The 19,151-nt window shown below is 37.4% G+C and overlaps 1 protein-coding gene across 1 annotated transcript in view; it reads right to left on the minus strand.

Annotated features, from left to right (window-relative positions):
• LOC109611464 overlaps positions 1 to 19,151 on the minus strand; it is a 213,277-nt gene that overhangs the window by 77,393 nt on the left and 116,733 nt on the right. The window contains exon 2 of the mRNA XM_020034007.2: positions 14,908 to 15,030. Within this exon, the coding sequence (XP_019889566.1) occupies positions 14,908 to 15,030 (123 nt within the window). The remainder of the gene's footprint in view (positions 1 to 14,907; positions 15,031 to 19,151) is intronic.

Consider the following 19,151-nt stretch of genomic DNA (forward strand, 5'->3'; position numbering starts at 1 on the left):
ACAAGAGTGGAAACAAATGAAAATTTCTTGCCCAGAGAATATCCAAAATAAATAAGGCTCATACCGTCGCGCGTGGTCCTACTCGCCGCTTTAATTATCGAGATGTGTATCCGGGAACATCCCGCGGTGATGAACGGCACCGCGGCTCCATAAAAAGCGCGGGCGCTCGAGAATCGTTCTACCGTGAGCCATAATTCATGGATGGGGAAAAAACAGTATCGGGAAAAAGTGTGTCGGAGAGCGAAGGGGAGTGAGAAAGGGGGGGAGGATCGGCGAGGAAAAGTTGCAGTCTCCACGCCGAAACTGACGACGCGCATTCTTTCTTCACGGCCACGCGCTATCTCCCCCCGCCCGCGGTCTATTGTGCTCTAGGGTCGTGCTGTATGCCACTGTGGCATTATAGCGTATATTGTACTTCCGAACAATGCTATCCTTCTGCCAGAGCCCATACAATCACCCCCGCACCCGGCATCACTTCGTCACCCCGCACCTTATCGCACGGCGAGCGCTCGACCCTTTTTTTCAAGCTTTTTGAGGAAATAAACGACACCACGATTGACAGTTAAGGAGGGTGCGAATAGCTCGCGTCATTTCGAACAAGTGTCATAAAATCGAGAAATTGATGAGCTAACCTTCAGGGGTTCCGTTTTTCTTCGATAACCACTTTTGCAATCTTCGATACAATCTTCTTAGATGAATATGGACGGACAATTGCGTTTTGATTTTCGCGAGAATTCATGCTTATGAATGTACTATAATTTACTATAACCTTCATGTTACACGCCATTCAATTAATCATTCTCATCTTTTTAAATTTAAGAGTACTCCAAATGCATGGAAGCCTGAATTCATCCGTCGAAGAATAAAATTGTTTTCTCTTCTAATAGTTAAAAATTTCAAATTGCCAAATCCTCAAATCAAAATAAATTCGATAGAGTTTATTTTACATCTTGAAAGTAGAGAGAATTACGAAACTTGTGAAACATTTTGCAAACAATTTATATGCGCGGACCGTTCAAGCTTCCATTCCTAAAATTTATCGGTTCAACGCGAGTTGCAAGCGACGATCAATTCGCTTTAAACGTTTGATATGATATTCGCCAGAGCGAGGGTTTCGAGGCTTGTTGTAGCAACCACCAGAGAAACTAAACCCTTCCTGGCCCTAGCGGGGAAAATCGTATTATTATGCGCACGAAGGAAACTTCACGAACGAACGCGACGAACGCATGCACGCGCGCTGCACATGCAAAGTTCTGAAAAATCATAGTCCTGAAACGAGAAAAGCGGGTCATCGCGCTGAAACCGCATTGTTCCGAGATAGCATTGCCTGAAATTATATTACTCTTGGGAATATAAATGAAGTATACGAAAAAATTCAAACGCATCATGGAAATGCAGGAGGGAGTACGAAGGGGAAGAATATTTAAATCTATCTCATTTACGACACACGAATATTTTTTTATATATCTATATATAAATAAAAAACGTAATCGTAGAAATTGTACAAATTGCGAAATCATGTACTATTGTGAATTAAAAAGAATCGAAGAACGAAAGAGCTACTTCTCTGAGATTAGCGATGCTAAACGGCGACAAGTGGCAGCTGCTCACTCAAAAACTCGCTCGGCCTGATGACGCCGGATTTCAAAGTCCACTCAGACCGCGCAAGCCCTTCAACTGTCGCGAAAGTACTGGGTCAAGAATTTCCTTCGGTCCTACGGTAATGGCTGCTATGCTGCTCGCTCCGGGAAAACTTTCATCCGGGGGGTGACATGCGATTTAAACATTTTATGCTCTTCAAGTTAAAAAGTATCTTATTCTGAAATTGTCCTATAAAATCTTATCATCTAATAATAAATTGTTACATCCATCTCTCTCTCTCTCTTTCTCTTTTGTACGCTGTAAATATAATATTCTCGATATATAACTTAGTAGTTAACTATGTAACACGATAAAATAAATGCAAATAAAACAAAAGCCATAATAGTTAAACAAAACGAAGAGGTGTGAATAAAATACGTATGGTTCTAAAACTGGTACCCCATTGCGCGAAAGCATTTCAATTCTCTCCACGCGTCGTTCACTTCAGCTTGGAGTTACTCCACTGTTGTCTTAGGTTGAAAGCGTAAATGGAGTCCGCACAAAAACACGAGCGGCGCATGCTACACGCCGTTTCTAAATTGAAAATTTGTTCAACCGCCCCTTTCTCTCCTTATTAATTACTCTTTATTCCCTCTTCCCGGAGGAAATTACATTCTAAGCTCTCTTTTCGGAACGTGAAATTACAAACTGTTGATTATATTATTAGGAGTGTGATTTAGTTTTGAGGGTTTTGCAACAGATGGCTGTAGTGTCAGTTTGTTCCAATAGCTGTTTCCGATAACTGTTGTTTCTTACAGTCTTGACATTATCCATAACATTTAGTAGCATTATAGCAATAGATGCAATAACAGTCGTGTTTATATCATCGTAAAAATGCAACTTCCGAAAGAGCATTTTCGACATGCGTTGCTTTTGTTTTTTATTCAAAAGAAAACTGCCGCTGACGGTTATAGAATTCTTGTGGAAACTTATGGTGATTCTGCCCCATCAATTAAGACGTGTGAATACTGGTTTAGACGCTTTAAAAGTGGTGATACTGATGTGAAGGACAAAGAACGCTCGGGACAACCAAGAAAGCTTGAAAATGCAGATTTGCAAGCATTATTGGACGAACATCCAACACAATCCACTTCAGAACTTGCCAGAGCATTAAATGTTGATCGTACAACAGTTACCAAGCATTTACATGAAATGGAAAAAATTCAGAAAGAAGGGAAATGGGTTCGACATCAATTATCGGAAAGTGCCATTGCGAACCGGTTGAACATTTGCATTTCGTTGATCGCCAGGCAAAAAAAAAGAGTCTTTTGTCCCGGATTGTTACTGGGGATGAAAAGTGGATCTATTTTGATAATCCGAAACGCAGAAAATCATGGGTGGATCCAGGCCAACCATCAACATCCACTCCGAGACGCAATATTCACGGTTCAAAAGTAATGCTCTGTATTTGGTGGGATCAAGAAGGTATAGTGTACTATGAGCTGTTAAATCCGCATGAGACTGTCACGGCTGATCGTTATCGACACCAATTGTACAAGTTGAAGCAAGCATTGGACCAAAAACCACCACCAATTGCGAGTAAACGACGGAAAGTGATTCTTCATGACAACGCTCGACCTCACGTTGCGTTATCAGTGAAACAAACACTATTAGAGCTTGAATGGGAAATCTTACCGCACCCCGTGTATTCTCCGGACATTGCTCCATGCGATTATTATTTGTTCCGGTCGATGCAACACGCTTTAGAGGATACACACTTTCATAATTTCGAAGAAGTGCGAAAATTCGTCGACGAATGGATTAACTCAAAAGAGTCATTTTATCGTGGTGGAATCCATCTTTTGCCAGAAAGATGGGAAAAAGTTATAGAAAACGAAGGAAAATATTTTGATTAAGGTATTCATTCATTATCATATTTAAATACATGCCTTTTTGAGCAAAAAAAACCCTCAAAACTAAATCACACCTCTAATACAATATCGAAATTTAGGTAACTATTATATATTAGTGGAACTCTTCAAGAATTTTTCAGATCGAAAGTTTTTTCTTTTTGATAATTTTAAAAACAAATAAAAAATAACATTTTAATAGAGAGAGAGAGAGAGAGAGAGAAGAAAAAGATCGAAAATGTTATGCAAGACAAAACTATCGAAATATTTTAATAAATGTTTACTTTAATACATCATATCTTGATAGCAAATAAATTAGTATATATACAACTATACATTGCGATAATAAATATGTATTGCATAAATTATTCCATGCAGTTCCACACTAAAGTTTATTGCAATCACTTTGATAATTAAATTGCGTAGTAAATTACTCATGTATATATCTCGATTTTTTTAATTACCTCAATGATTGTTTACTCTTCGGATAAATATGGAAATGGAGATAAACAGCTGGACTGTATTAACAATTAATAATATCCACTTGAATTATATTATTACACCATACGCAAACGTTTCTTTAATCAGACCGAAAATTACCGTGTAATTAAACCGTGGCCATTAAAATTAATCAACTGAGCAATTCCGCGTTTTCCTCTCTCGATTTTGTAAGATTGTGCAAACAGCGATACTTGTTAATTGATAAACGGCAGCGTACTACAAAATCAATCGAGATATCAAGACGTGACGTTATGGATTATTTACGTCTTTAATTCAGTTTTGCATGTAAATCAACGTGCATAACGCTTGGTTATGCACGATCGGTCTCATTTTCTCACGTTGCATCCGGTCTGATTAAAGGTCGCCCTGACGTTATTCGTATTGCAGCTATCATTAGATTACCAGTTGGATAACAGTCGGCAAACCACCTGCCGTTTGATCATCGATAAAGTAGCCACGATCCTGAGTCAACAAGCGCAGAAAATGTCTTCCGTATCCCTCGCCAGGAAAGCGTATTCTCCGCGATAATTAACGCAAAGTCAAATACTTAAAAATTTTATGTAGAATAGGCTAAATTTAAGTAGACATTTACACGGAGTCTAGTCAATTTTTATTCAGAGATATAAGTGTCACTTGCGTGACTTAATTAAACAAATTTTTAGTTGAGATACTCAATTTGATAAACCAAATTTTTACATTTCTTTTCGCCATTAGTCACAAATAAGTTAGTTGCAGTGAATATATTAGTTCTATCAATGAGAAGTTAAAAAGACGAATATGAACTCATAGTCCTTCTTTCTACAATATTTTTAACACGTTTCGCGCATAATGCGTGTTATATACGAGCAACATGAGTCTTTAAATAGGAGTGAGCTGTCGGATAATCTGATATCGTGGACGTGCTTGATTTAATAAAATATGCACGACTACGAAATAAAATGGAAACGAGCAGCGAAGATTCGCCGGCCCGCGTAATGAGATACTCGGAATAGTAATAGAGAATATATTAACAGGACGAAATGCCGAAACTGCATTTCATTGGCGAAACAAGATTAGACAAAAAAGCCAAGTATCGATAATATGATTAATCTTGTAATCATGTAATACAGTTGGTCACAGTAGAAAAAATGCAGGAGAATAAGAGAAAGTTGCACCTGCATAGATGTGGAAAAACATTATATTAGAACTTCTCAAGAAAATGTTGTAAAATATAAATCATGGTTAGGCATAAATTAATTTATAAATTTTTCGATGTACAATGCTTTTTGTATCTGTTATTCTACATGTGAATGTAATTCTTTTGTTTTATAATCACACATTAATTTCAGAAGATTTTAATTTGTATCCAAAAGTCTTCATGTCTTAATGTAACAATAATTAAAATATACTTTTAAGATTGTAGAATATTTAAGACAGCGAAAAATGAGAGACACAAAATTAAATAATGTGTTTATAAATGAAAAGTCGTCAGTTATTAAATATCAATAATTACGGAAAAGTACATTAATAATGTGGGATGCATTAGCATCCGTTATTTTCCTCGATTATACTCTCGAAAAAACCGCGGGAATAAATAATTCATGAATATCAATTATTTTTAAGGAAATTAATTCGTACAGCGTAGTTGACGTCAATGGACCCGCTAGTTATCGATTATTTGTTTTAATTAGAGACAGCTTGTTTCATTTCTTGCGACGGAGAATCAGGGAAACATTTTTCCAGATATAATCTTTCTCGATATTCTCAGTGATATGCGGGACAATGCGAGTTGCTTTATTTATGATCTCCCGCTTACACAGGCCGCGCCATATTGCCTTCGCGGTCTGAAATATCACCAGTGCGTTGAATATATTCTGCAATAACTACTAGCTACCCGTGGCAACGATGCAACAAGCATCTTTTCTGTTTCGTTTGTAAATAAGTGAGAGGCAAATATTAAGCGGCGCCGTACGTCGCATTTCACTTGTATATTTATTAATGCAATTCTGGTTAGTATTTTAATACTGAAACATTGGCTGTGTATACAGGTTCGGCGCCGGATTTTTTACTACTATGTACGAAATACACCGAAATATACTGAATGTTTCGTAAGCTTATGTCAAAGAAAATATTTACGATGCATTCGGAACCGACGTGTTTTATGCAAAAGTTTAACGGATTTTTAATCATGAAATTTTGTAACATTGGAGATATAATAAAATTTAATTAAACTAAGTGATTACACATGAAAAAATGTTTTTTTTCATTTAGGATAAATTATTTTTATTATATTTAAGTGGACTGTAGACTAACATTTTAACTTATTATTTAATGTCAAGTTTAGATCATTTTGTTTGCATCAATTAAAATTGATAATTTATTAAAAAGCCTTTTTAAAGGACTTCATATTTAAATTTTCTAGACCTCGAGCTAAATAATTAACTGTTTTCATGCAGTTTTAATTAAATGAATTGATTGTTATCAACTTTGCTCTTTAATAAATTATCTCGCCAGGAAAATTTGAATATTTCTCATAATATAAGATAAATTTAGGTTTTTAATGTCATTTATCAAGAGAATATAATATTACGTGCAAGTTTCGCGTGCATTCTCAAAAGTCACAAGTTATAGGTAACTTTAGTTCATTGTCATATCAAATTGCCGATCACGCGTAAATTTTCGCGCGAGTTCTCGAGAAGTTCTCCATGGAATATTTCATATCGCGAACTTTCCATCATACATCTGCTCGCAAGTGACAAATTTGCGAAGTGGCAAAATTTCACGGTAAAATGCAATCGGTCGCGCTATTGGCCGCAAGTCAGTGACAGCGACTCCGGCAACCGGAGGTGTCGGCGGTGCTGGTTCATGTCGTGTATCTCGCTGCGTTTGCAACGACGAGACGCACGGCCCAAGAAAAGCGATACGACCGCCACTTTGGAACCGCACCGAAATCTCCTGAGTGGTCCAAACGCGCCTTTGCTCCCGGTTGTGCTCTTGACAGCCCGCGGCGGCTAACCAGCTGCCTTGGCACACCCGAGAGGGATGGCTGGTAACGGGCCCGGGGATTTCCGACTCTGTGGAAGCGTCAATGTGTACACATTCCTCCGGCAAAGCCCCTTTCTGGTGGCACCCCCGTCGCCTTACACGAACCGAGTTGTCGCGCGTTTCCCCGGGGTTCCTTTTTGGATTTATTCGCGCGACACCGCGCAGGATTTCTCCCGACGAGCGGGCTATTATAAAGCACCGTAGCTTTTTCCGACGGGGATACACACGGAGTCTATTTATTAACGGAAACGTCTAATTTATTATGTGTCATCCGAATGAAAATCTGAGATATACTGCGCGAATTAAAACCCAACGGTATTCTTTTTTGATGTGCGCGATTAGAATGAAGAGTGAGTTATCATTTCTCAAGTTGCTTCTCAAATCAGTTTAATTTTGCTACAAAATGTTACAAGAAATTAAATGAATTTTTTTAATGGTTTTTTTCGAAATACAGAAATTAATAAATGATTTTAAAAACTATTGTGTTGTATATTTGATATGTGAGAAAGTCATACCTATGCGCTGGCATAATGCAATAAAACCTGAGAGTCGATGACGTATCAACTCTTCGATAGAAATGTTGCAATTCGGTTCTATTAAATTTCAACATCGGTGGCAATAGAATCGACGAATACATTTCTAAAGATATTTTATGTATCTTCACTTATGTATATCACGTATCTCATGCATTATGCACGTCCTCCTCTTTTTTTCGAGGTACTCATCGTTACCGGCACTATCTCTGTTGTATCATCGTTACGACATTTGTGGGTCCCGACTGTGTCGTCAATAAGTCGTCGAGAGTTTACTCGTCAAGTCGCGTGTACAACCTTCAATGGAATGTTACCCGCACGCGGAATCCTCCAATTCCACTTAGAATTTAAAACTTTCGACGCGCGTCCCGCAGGATCAGCGCCGGATGTGCGCAACCTGGGGATATGTTACATGCACTGCCGGCGCAATCTGTTCATCATGCCGAGCGAAACATGCTGCGCAGGCTGAAAAAGTGCATCGCTTGTCATTCCGAGCCAATATTTTAGACCACGTCAAATTTTTTTTTATATTTTTACATACTCGCGAAACTCCATATTGTTTTTTGTTACCTTTATTGGCTATTAGCAAGCATACAAACATGTCTTTTTTTTAACTAGGTTTTTGAATGATATTGCTGACATTTCGTGACGAACAAGCGCAATATAGCTTATGAATCAATGTATTGTTTAGTGAATATACAATAAAAAACAAATCTCCTAGCGCGTCGCATCTATTGAAACACGTTTTGACTGCATACTGGATTTAGATAACGTTACTTATCTTTTTTATATTATAAATTTTTAATTTTCTTTAAATAATTGTATACTACGTACCACTACAATGTATGTAACTAGTATATTTATGATGATTGAACTCAAATGAAATACACAATATCTCTGAAACAATGCACGTCCAGTAATTGCTTCTAGACAAGTTGGTTACAGCGGCCCGGAATATTTAATGTTATATAAATGGATGTGATATATCATTAAACACACATACACACACAGAATGAAACATACGAGCGCATACATGAAACATATTTTACTAAATCACGTAATAAAATATAACGCGACATAAAGAAAAGAGAATAACATTTGATTAATTGCTCGTTCGGTCTCCGTTACAGCGAGCATTAATAAGATCTCTAATTATTCCACACGCAGTTATATTTTTAAAAATTTATATTTATACGGCAGTTCACGTTTTTCGTTGCACACTGATATTCCGAATAAGTTCAAATAATTGCATTTTAACAATAAAAATCTTTATGTAATCTATTTCCAATTAGCTCCTTCGTTCGTGACTACTATTCCATTTTGTCGACGCAATATTTAGTTTAATGCTCACGATGCATATTACTGAAAAAAGTAACGGACTTGCTTATTAAGAAACTCTCAAACGTGCTTTTCCTTGAAGTACACCTTCGATGAAAGCAAAGAGGTATCATATTCGGACTTGCTGCTCGTTACACGAGTTTACTCGGCTAGGGACTGCGTGAATACGAATTGCATAAGCCGCTAACGTAATTCGTGTTACTGTGTGCGGATCGTTAATGTCGTTCGAGTGACCATGAATGGTGTCGTAATATATAATCCATGACCCTTATTTCGCACTTCAGCCCGTAAGATGAATGTTATCGACCACCGCGTGCCGGATCCCTTTTCCGTTTGCGTTTCGACGTAAACGGTTATCTCAAGACAATGATGTCGAGGTTTGTCCAACATATTCCTCGCTAATCGTGATCCCTTGTTTGATTGAAGCTTTACTGTACTATTTTTATGGTTTCTTGTGCTCATCGTGTGTGTGGGTCAAACGACGTACGTTATTAATTATCGTAAAATGCTTGACCCATATTACTAATATCGTTAAATCAAGGAATCAGTTCGCGGATTGATTTAATCGAATTATCTGTTCTAATTTGTTGAATCCAATATTAATTGGATTATCGCGGTTTTATTAAATTTCAAATAATTATTAAGTTGGTTATCATTAAAACCTTGAAGGAATCAAAATCTGAGGGATCCGCGGAATCAACGTGAGTTCATGATGCTCGCGATCAGATAGCTATTGATAGTGCTAACACCAGGAACGTGGTCGAGATATCGATCTCGGCAAGGCTTCCGGCGTGGCCCGTCCAAGCTGAAATTTCGGTGGCGGAACAGGGTTGAAACAGGTCAGCTGGAAGTTGTCGATGTATACGCCGCGTTCCCACGCAGGTTATTATCGTCCTGCCGCTCGTATCACACCACTAGCAGGGCCGACCGTCCCGGTAACACTATCCGCAAGCCCTTATTTCACAGCCCGCTACTTTGTAAGATGAGCATCGCGGACCGACCCTTACTCCGTTTCCCGCGAGATTTCCTTTACCCGCGATATTGCTGGATGGCCGTATTTTTCCCCAAAATGGGGAAGTTACGAAGCAATTGGAGAAATTTCGGGGGAAAAATAGAATTTGCCGCGGGAACGAGAGCGGAAAGGAGAGAATTTTTTCCCCCAATTGGGATATTATCGGTCGGCGTATGAGAGTTTCATACTTCCTGATTCTCAATGTTTGACACTCTTTAAGCATAAGATTGATAAGTTTTCCTTGGAATACGGGGAAAGAAGAAAGAAAAGATTCTATTAGGCGTTGCAAAACAGGTCAGAATATCTTAGTAAAGATAAGAAAAAAAGATATATATACATTTCCAATGGAATCGTTACATGTTATTTATACAAATTAGGAACTTTTCATGTAGTAATAGCTTCAAAGGAGTTACGATGTAGTTCCGCTTGTACGTAACTATTAATTTATGTGCACCCATTACAAGGCACAATAATAACGTTGTAATTACACGGTTTAAAATCTGATCACGCTTTACTTCTACCGCGTAATCTGCATCATAGTAATGTTCCTCATTGGTCATTCTTTAATTCCACTACAATTTGAGAAATACTTGTTTCACAAAAAAAAAGCTTTCGAGAAATAGCCTTGTCGTTTTGAGGATTACGTAATAAAAGATCAATTCTTAATAATTAGTTCATTAGTCGCGCGGTAGTCACCAATTACAGCTCTGTATAATATCGATTGGCGGAGGATACACAGAGGAAGCTAAACATTATATTTCGCCAACATGATGCGTTATGCAGAAAACGGGGATCTCTCGCACGTGCGAATATCTCGGAGCGATCGAATAACTCGTAGCATTACGCGCATAAATGACTTTCATCATTAGCGAATAAAATTAGTCGAAAATTTGATAGTACAAAACTAGTTAAACTACTATTTATTCTATTGTTATAATTACAATTTATTTATGATCGCAGTGTTATTAGCGGTATGATTGATATCAGGAAATATTAAATTCATTTCATTCGCCCAACTCGTAATATTTATTCTCTTATTTGTGTAATTGCAAAGCGATGGTTGCATTTAGTTTTATATAATCACTAACTAACAAATACTATTTTTTAATTAATTGCTATTTTTAAAAATGTTTAACTGAGAAACCAAAAACCCAAAAGTTTTCACTAACACAGAGACAAACGTAATTAATTATAAGCCTTCCGATGAAGATTCTATTTACTATCGGAGACGGATAAAGCTTCTCTGGGCATTGCTAATACGAATCCAGGTTAATTGCATTGCGTAGCATCAAGTTCGAAGCTTGGATAAAGGCATTTAATTAAACTGTCTGTTTTATTCTTATGCTTTAAAACATTTGCAAATTCATTGTACAAAATTTGAAATAATAATAAGATTCCTTATTCTGGTTTTACTCTATCCAAAAATAGATAACAATTAATAACAAAAACGAAAATTTTTGAAATATTTCAATGCATATCGTACCGTAGCAAAACGAGAATAATTTTACATTTAGCGAACGGAGTTAAAAATATTGTTTTACATTGTGTGTTGTGTCTGAAACCAATTCCGAAATGTTGAAAATTATTATATTCTTGATGAAAAACTTTAGCACAAATAGTTCGCAAATGACAAAGAATGAACTTGGAAATTAATATAGACATTGACGATCATCAGATATCATTAAGTTAGATAAGTTAGATGCATCAAATAATATTTATTCACTTGGCACGTTTAACAAATTGTTTTGTTCTCCGCATTCACAAAAAGTTTAGAAAGTTTTCTAAATAAAAATCACAAAGATTAGAATGGAAGAATTAAAATACTGCAAAATGCAACAAATCATAAATTTTCCTTGATTTGTATCAATCTTTCGCATTAAATAACTGTACGGATAAAGATAAAAATTTCTTTATTCAATACTGTTGCTACAAGGTACCATACAAGGTACGGTAATCCGATAGGAAGTTATGAATTCATTACCGACTACGAGCAATATGTTTAATAAACTTACAATTTCTCAGATTTGATGAAGTGCAATCGGTTTATTATCAAATTCTTTTCAATATAACAATGTTTTCGTGATTGCAGCCAGCTAATAAATGTTTACGATGTTTGTAAGCAAATATGTATTTCAAAATATGCTACAATACTTGTTTATAATTATTGAAGAAAAATGAGAATAACACGTCGCGTTTTACATAGGAGCACATTTAATCGCGAAAACTTCTCGGAATTAATATTCGGAAAAATCAATGTTATCACTCTCTCATCCTTTCGTGTTTTATTTTTTCCATTAGTAGATAATGAAATTGAAAAACAATTACTTAATGAAGATGATTGCTATCGCATTCAACCGTTCCAGTGACGAACAGTTTTAAATCGCATTGCGGTCGACTTATTTAAACTTGCGAGTTAAGGTTGTCTTTTCTCGAAATAATTGTCCTCGTGGGGGTGATTGATTCAATGACGAAATCGAAGGGAGCATGGAGTAGTGTTCTCCACGTCGGCTACGAGGCGACCGTAACGAGAGAGGGAAAACGAGGATAACTTGAGAAGAGACGGTCGACGACCTCGTTCTTTACACCCTCGTTGTCCCTCCACCATCCCTAGTCCATCGCATCTTTTTCCCTCGTCGCTTTCGAATGGAAATCGCGTTACGAACGATCGCAGCGCAGAACTGTAAATTATCCCCGACGCGACGCCGTTAAATTCCACCGCCACGCCAGACGCCCATCGTTCTTAATTGTCACGTTGTCTCAGCGAGAGAAAACTTGATACATGTTCTTAAGAAGCAGCGAAAATCTTCCAAGTTCTATTCTTACTCATCGCGAGCTTATTCGAGAGAAGATAACACATATATATGGAATTTAGATGAGATTACTTTAATACAATTCATTTCGTTGAGAGAGAAACTTCTGTAAACGAAAATAAACAATTCTAAAATTATACCAACGAAGACAATATTGATTATATGATGGGAAAATTATCAACGAATCTCTCGAGGTTTACAGAATAAAAATACCTGAATACCTAAGTAAAGACACACAGAATCTTTTTTTAACTTAAATCACAATATTAATATAATTTCCAAGTATGTACTTTCTGATATCAAATAAGATCAAGTTGTGAATTATCAAAAGCTTTTTTCAAAGATTGGTTTCGGTTTTTGAGACGTCAATAAAAATGCATCTCAATAACGATAATGTAATATTACGATCACTTTATCGCTTTTTTCCCGATTACTTTTTAATCGCGAGCGGAACGTTGTCGCCTGGTCAGAAACGCTTTTAGATTTCTTGCGAGGGACTTTGTCGATGTGCAAAATGCAAAACGGTATATGTCGCATTAAAAAGCAATCTACCTTCTAGGAAAGCCGGACCATATAAGCGCCATTATATATTTTATTTTGTTCGACATAGTCAGAGTACGCGCACGCAGCTTTTTAAAACAAGGATACCGACCATTGTGATTTATGCCGCGGCTTCCGCGCTCTTTTCTGATACTGGAGAGTTACGTGAATAATCTATCATGTAATCGCCCGGACGAAAGTAAAACAAATGGCACTGCTTTCGGAAAGCTTTTAGCTTGGAAAACCTACCAAGGCTTTTACTTCTGTTTCAAGAACGGCGCGACGAGAGCTGCGTCTTTTATTTATCAATGTCCGATATGAGGTTGCTGCACAAGTATCCATTATGATTCATAATCATTCCGAAGGAAAAGTGACATCATGAACTGTATCATAAATGGTACTGTGACAAATTTAGGAAAACAGATTTTTGCATTTTTTTGTACTAAAGTTATTATACATAAAGATGTTACAGTGGTATGACGATGCAGAATATTCACAAGTTCAATCATCAAATTTTCATTAATCAAAACCACAGTCTTTAGGTTTGTATAACGATCTCTTCATATATTAAACGCTATTTAAAAAAGTCGCTATCAAAGGAGTTCTTTAATAGAAGATCAGTGACACACTTCTACATGATTTAAAATTCAAGCATTAATATCATTATCGTTTCCATAAGAAATTTCTGGGGATTTTCCGGATTCGCATGCAAATCTCATGGAAATGCAGTCACGATGTCATCGCATCGCAAAATCCCAAATGTGACGTCGTTATGTCGTGCCCGCGAGCCGCCTTTTATTCTACGGGAGCTAATACGAGATTTTACGAGTCACGTGCAACACATTAGAGCCCATGATTATTACAAAGTGGATCGCGTGGGAAACGTAACACGCACGAGACCAATCATCATACGATCTATAGAAAATTAAAGCCCTCGTCCGGGCTTCAGGCAGATTGCATTGACTTATATCTCACTTTTCCAGTAAAACCGATGCTACGTTTATTGGTAATAACGAATCGTATAAATAAGAACGAAACGAATAGCTGGCGCAAAGCAACCGAGTCTATTTTGCAGAGCAGCTGCATTGCATCTGATCGCATCTTTATTTTTTCTTTCGCAAACGGCTTTCCACACACATTATATAAATATATAGTATTCCAATAAAATCTCTCTCTTTCTAATACTCTATTTATACTTATACTTGAATAAGAATAAAACGCGCGTAAATAATGCTATACTTGCAATTTAATTGTTAATATTCTCGCAATTAAATCTTAACGAGGTTATCTTGTCAAATATTGAGTAAGAGGATTTTAAAGAAAATAAAAGAGCGAAAAAAGAACTGAGAATTGATACGGTATACGTATCAAATTAAAATTACATGTTTGATCAATCAAATATACAATTAGATGCATGACAATAACGTACAACCGACTGCTCCGATTATCACCGATCTGGGTATTATTAATTCGAATTTAAACCAATATTGAAAATCCCGTTTAAACACGCATGGTTAACATCGGAACATAAACGACAAATAATTAACGATTAATTATCATTGTCATCGGTAATTAATTAATTTCCCGAATAGGATCCGAAAAAGTCAATCTAATCCTTTTTCTCTTTTTTCTTTCTTTCTCTTTCTCTTTTTACTCACCTAATTCCGGACCGCAGACTCTCGGTATAATCTCCAAAATAGCGCTGCATGATGGGTCTTCGTAGCACAGTTGGCGAGCATAGAGGCAATTTAGGATGGACATCGGTACCTTGATGCCGGATCCTGAAATAGAACCAACATGGTGCATATTAAAAGTCAGTCCACACATAAGGAATGCGTCTTCGACATTTTTCTCGCGCCGTCGCGCGACGGACAAGATTAAAACCCGGCATTACGTGAGGGGAAAAGATGGAAAGGAAAGGGGAATTCCATTGAGATCAGTGCGCAGGAATGCCAAAAAATTCGGGAAATTTGTCGTTATTACCGGCAAATTATCGCATGACAAAACGCCGGACGAAAGACGGCGCGGCGGAACATGGGTGAGAAACCGGGGGACGAATGCATGTGTGCGCAGTGATTTAATATCCCCGCGATAAAGCGTTTCCGTTATTTATAACCGGCCGACGTGTAACTCTCCGGCAACGACAAATTATATTTCATTAGACGCGCGTGAATAGTTCGAACGGGAATGAAGGAATAAAATGCGAATAAAATGGGCGCACACGGGTCTGTCGCCATACATAAATCAGCAGTAAATTGTGACGTCAAAATTACATTTTTTCGAAGAGATGAGTGTATATTGAACAGAAATATTCTTGTTTTGTAAAACTTCCAGAGCTGTTATACCATTAATTGATGCAATAATAAAGTTGAATGACAGAGCGTTTGTGCTCGAGATTCCGATCTCCTCAGAAAAGAGTAGTTGCGTGAGACGACCGTCTTATAGATGTACGGGGAATCTGCCTTGCGAGTCGCAAGTACGGAATGCTAGATCGAGATAAACGTTGCCTCAATATCGAGGTATCAATAAATCTTGAATGAACGCGATTGGAATGAAGCGCCTGGAATTTATCGGTTCAACCCGCGTTAACGTACGATGCATAAAGTATCTTTGTAATCAGATACTTTACTTTTTTTTAAATTGCAAATATTGGAGAATGAAATGAAAAAAATTCTGCTTGTTTGATCAAATTCCAGAGTTTCCGCGAAAATTACACGACCGAAAAATGCGAATATCGGAGGACTTTTAAAATAAAAAATAAAAAGAAACCTTTGTGATTCAGCATTTTTATAATATGTCGGCGATACGTGGGTTTTCCAATTCTGAATTCTGATCGTTTGAATATATCGTTTATATATATATATATTTGATGGCAACTAAAATTATGATTACCACGTTTTGTTTACTACGCTATTTTTTCATAGCCACAAACGCGTAAATTGCTCGGTGTGCGAGTATAAAGTGCAAATTGCGTCGCCGTTAATGCACCGATAAAGCTGTATTCAGATGAATCGGGCTTTTTCGTTAATCAAATGACGCGATCAGTCGGGTATTGCGTGTAAAAGAGCCCAAAGCACTTTTTGATCTCATGGGTTTATGACATGATATTTGTTTTCTCGCGGTTCACTTTACTAAATTAATTTCTATATTTTTATATAGCTCAGCCATTAAACGTGCTATTTACTCTTTTATCAGTGACACTCTCTTCTGCCATTAAATCTTTTATAATATAACATCGATAAATTTTTATAAGATATTCAGAAACATAATCGCTTTGTAAAAGGATTGTGATATTTTTCAAGTCAGCAATAAATGGAAAAACAACGACAAATTAATTCTTTGTCTCACACAATGCAATAACAGTTTGAATATCGTCACAATAAACAAAACATTATGCAAAATACAAATCTCAATTCAAAACCTCGGCTTTCCAATTTTTATCATTTAAATTCATTTTATCGTAATAAATCGCAGATAAATCATAAACAATCATAAACTTTTCACATGAATATATAAATAATATTGTGAATTTAAATATTTAATAAAACATTAATTATTTGACTCCAAAGAGCACTGCTTTATGACAAAGAGCAATACATCGAGTGTCAAGTACTATTTCCTTATATGTGTATGTCAAGTGTACTTGTACGTGATGTGCTGATACACATACAGTGCCAAATTGAGTCACCGTCGTGGAAATGTCTTTTCGCATTACTGCGTGCACCGGAAACGTTGTGAGCGGGATTACATCTCGCAAGTTGAATGAACGAGGGCATCGTTACCGTCGTGGCGAAGGATCACGAGCTTCGCTTACGATATCTTATGATATCACAATACACGTCGCGCCCGTGCGCACAGAAATTTCTTTCGCGTTTGATGTATCGCGCAATGGCGTAACGGGAACACGAATCCTTTCATCTCTCTCTCTTTCTCTTTTTCTTTCGGCGATAGTGAAATTCTCAAAGATGCAGGAGCACTTTCAGAAATGGCCGCTGTCAAAGGCTTCATTCAACGTTCGCAATTGCAGAAATCCGTCTATTTCGGCACCGGTGCCGAAGGGATGAGGTATTGTGATTCGGGGTCTTTCAAAATGGTACCTGTGCTTGTCGAGATCTCACGTCTCCCGCGGGATCGCTTCGCTGATAATTACCGTAAACGGTAATATCTGCGAACGCGCACAAGTATTATCGGCTCGTAATTAAATTCTCGTTATTCGAAGTTACAGTTCCTGAATCTTCCAATATTTCATTGTACAGTTTTCAACAATAATAATAAAATACAGATGCATCGTATCTATGTATCAACGATCCGTTATTTTCCGCTTGCGGACATTTCGCCGCTTGTACGAACGATCGGGAAAACGCCGGGTTTAATCGACCACATTAGCATCACCGTGCCGCTTATACTTGAACGCATTAACGTCGCCGTTATATACCGGTTAACTGCCGCCACTATAAATTCTCCCCTTATTCACGCAGGACGATCGGAAAAATCCCGCTGTCACAGCGCCGCGCCCGAGCAAACGCACGCTCGAGTACGGCCACGAGGTGACTGCGCTTCGCATAGAGAATTTTTTATAGCCGCTCGTCTCTCTCTCTCTCTCTCTCTCGCTAACCCCCTCGTTCATGCTCCCCGCTTCGAACGTTTCGTAATTAATTACTGTACAGGCAAGAGAAGAACGGTGCGCTCTTCTTTTATCGACTTCCGCGAGTGGCTCGTAAAAATCCGCATGCTCGATTTTTTTCCAGTGCCCTCTCGTTCTCACCCCTGCGTCTGCTTTATTTCATTCTCTCTCTCTATATATATCTCTACATGTCTCCTCCATTCTCCGCCTCCGTCCCTTTTACCTCTCGTCGCGAAAAATCTCAGCAAGCCACTGCTGCGATGAGAGACGAGCAAACAACTGCGAATGGGCTGTTAAACTCGACGAGCGTAACGATGAGAAATCCACGTCGAGAAAAATCCATTAGCCGGTACACTTCCGGTGTCTCGCATCGTTAGGAAATTTCACGGAGATACAGTCCGTATGATAATTCACTGCTAATTTTGTTAATGTCCATGCGTTGTCGAAAAGTTCACCGATATGATCAATAGTGATCAGTAAGAGAGTAGAGAATATTGATCGTAATTTGCTGCAATATTGCACTTTTTGTTGCAAAGTAAAAATTTAATGTATACGTTTTATTTTTCACAGTTTTAACAAACTCTAAAATAGGCTATGAACTCTTCACTCGACGTGGTAATCGATGGGTAACTAAATTGGATTATTTTGGTTAAAGTTTAGAGAAATAAACAGAATTAAGCAGTCGGCTGCTTGTTTATTATTTGAAGAATCAATCGCAAATAGAGCGAGAAATGCTATTTTCTCTGCTCGAACATATGAATAAAAACACAGTATAACTTGTTTTTCGTTAAATCTTAATGACTTACAATTAAATCTTCGACTTCAATACTGGTTTTGTGGATAGTCACAAATTAATATTTTTCTTAGATTAATATAGGTATTAACTTTTATAAGAATAGCAAAGATATTTTTCTGCTAGAAAAATGTTATGTATAGTTGAGAATGATTGGTTGATTAATAAAGATTATACTTCATTTTTAACAAGAGCTACCAACAAGCAAGTTCCAACACATAATAACCGCCTCCTGCATGCTTGCAGGAGCACATGCTTTCATCCTGAATTATTTTTTCGAGGTACAAGCACCGTATTCCACCAGCAAATCGGTTTTTAAGCCGAACGTTCCTTTAAAATTCAATTTAGCGAGTGGATATCGTGCGCTTGCTCTCAAGATGCGCGGCGCTTTATGTCCTGCATTAAAAATGAGTGGCACTACTTATTTTTCTTCCCGCCGTCGTTAAGCGAGAAAGTGCTTGCACGAAAGAAAGAAGGAGCAGAGA

The sequence above is a fragment of the Ooceraea biroi genome, chromosome 3 (genome assembly GCF_003672135.1).
Source record: "Ooceraea biroi isolate clonal line C1 chromosome 3, Obir_v5.4, whole genome shotgun sequence".
NCBI lineage: Eukaryota > Metazoa > Arthropoda > Insecta > Hymenoptera > Formicidae > Ooceraea > Ooceraea biroi.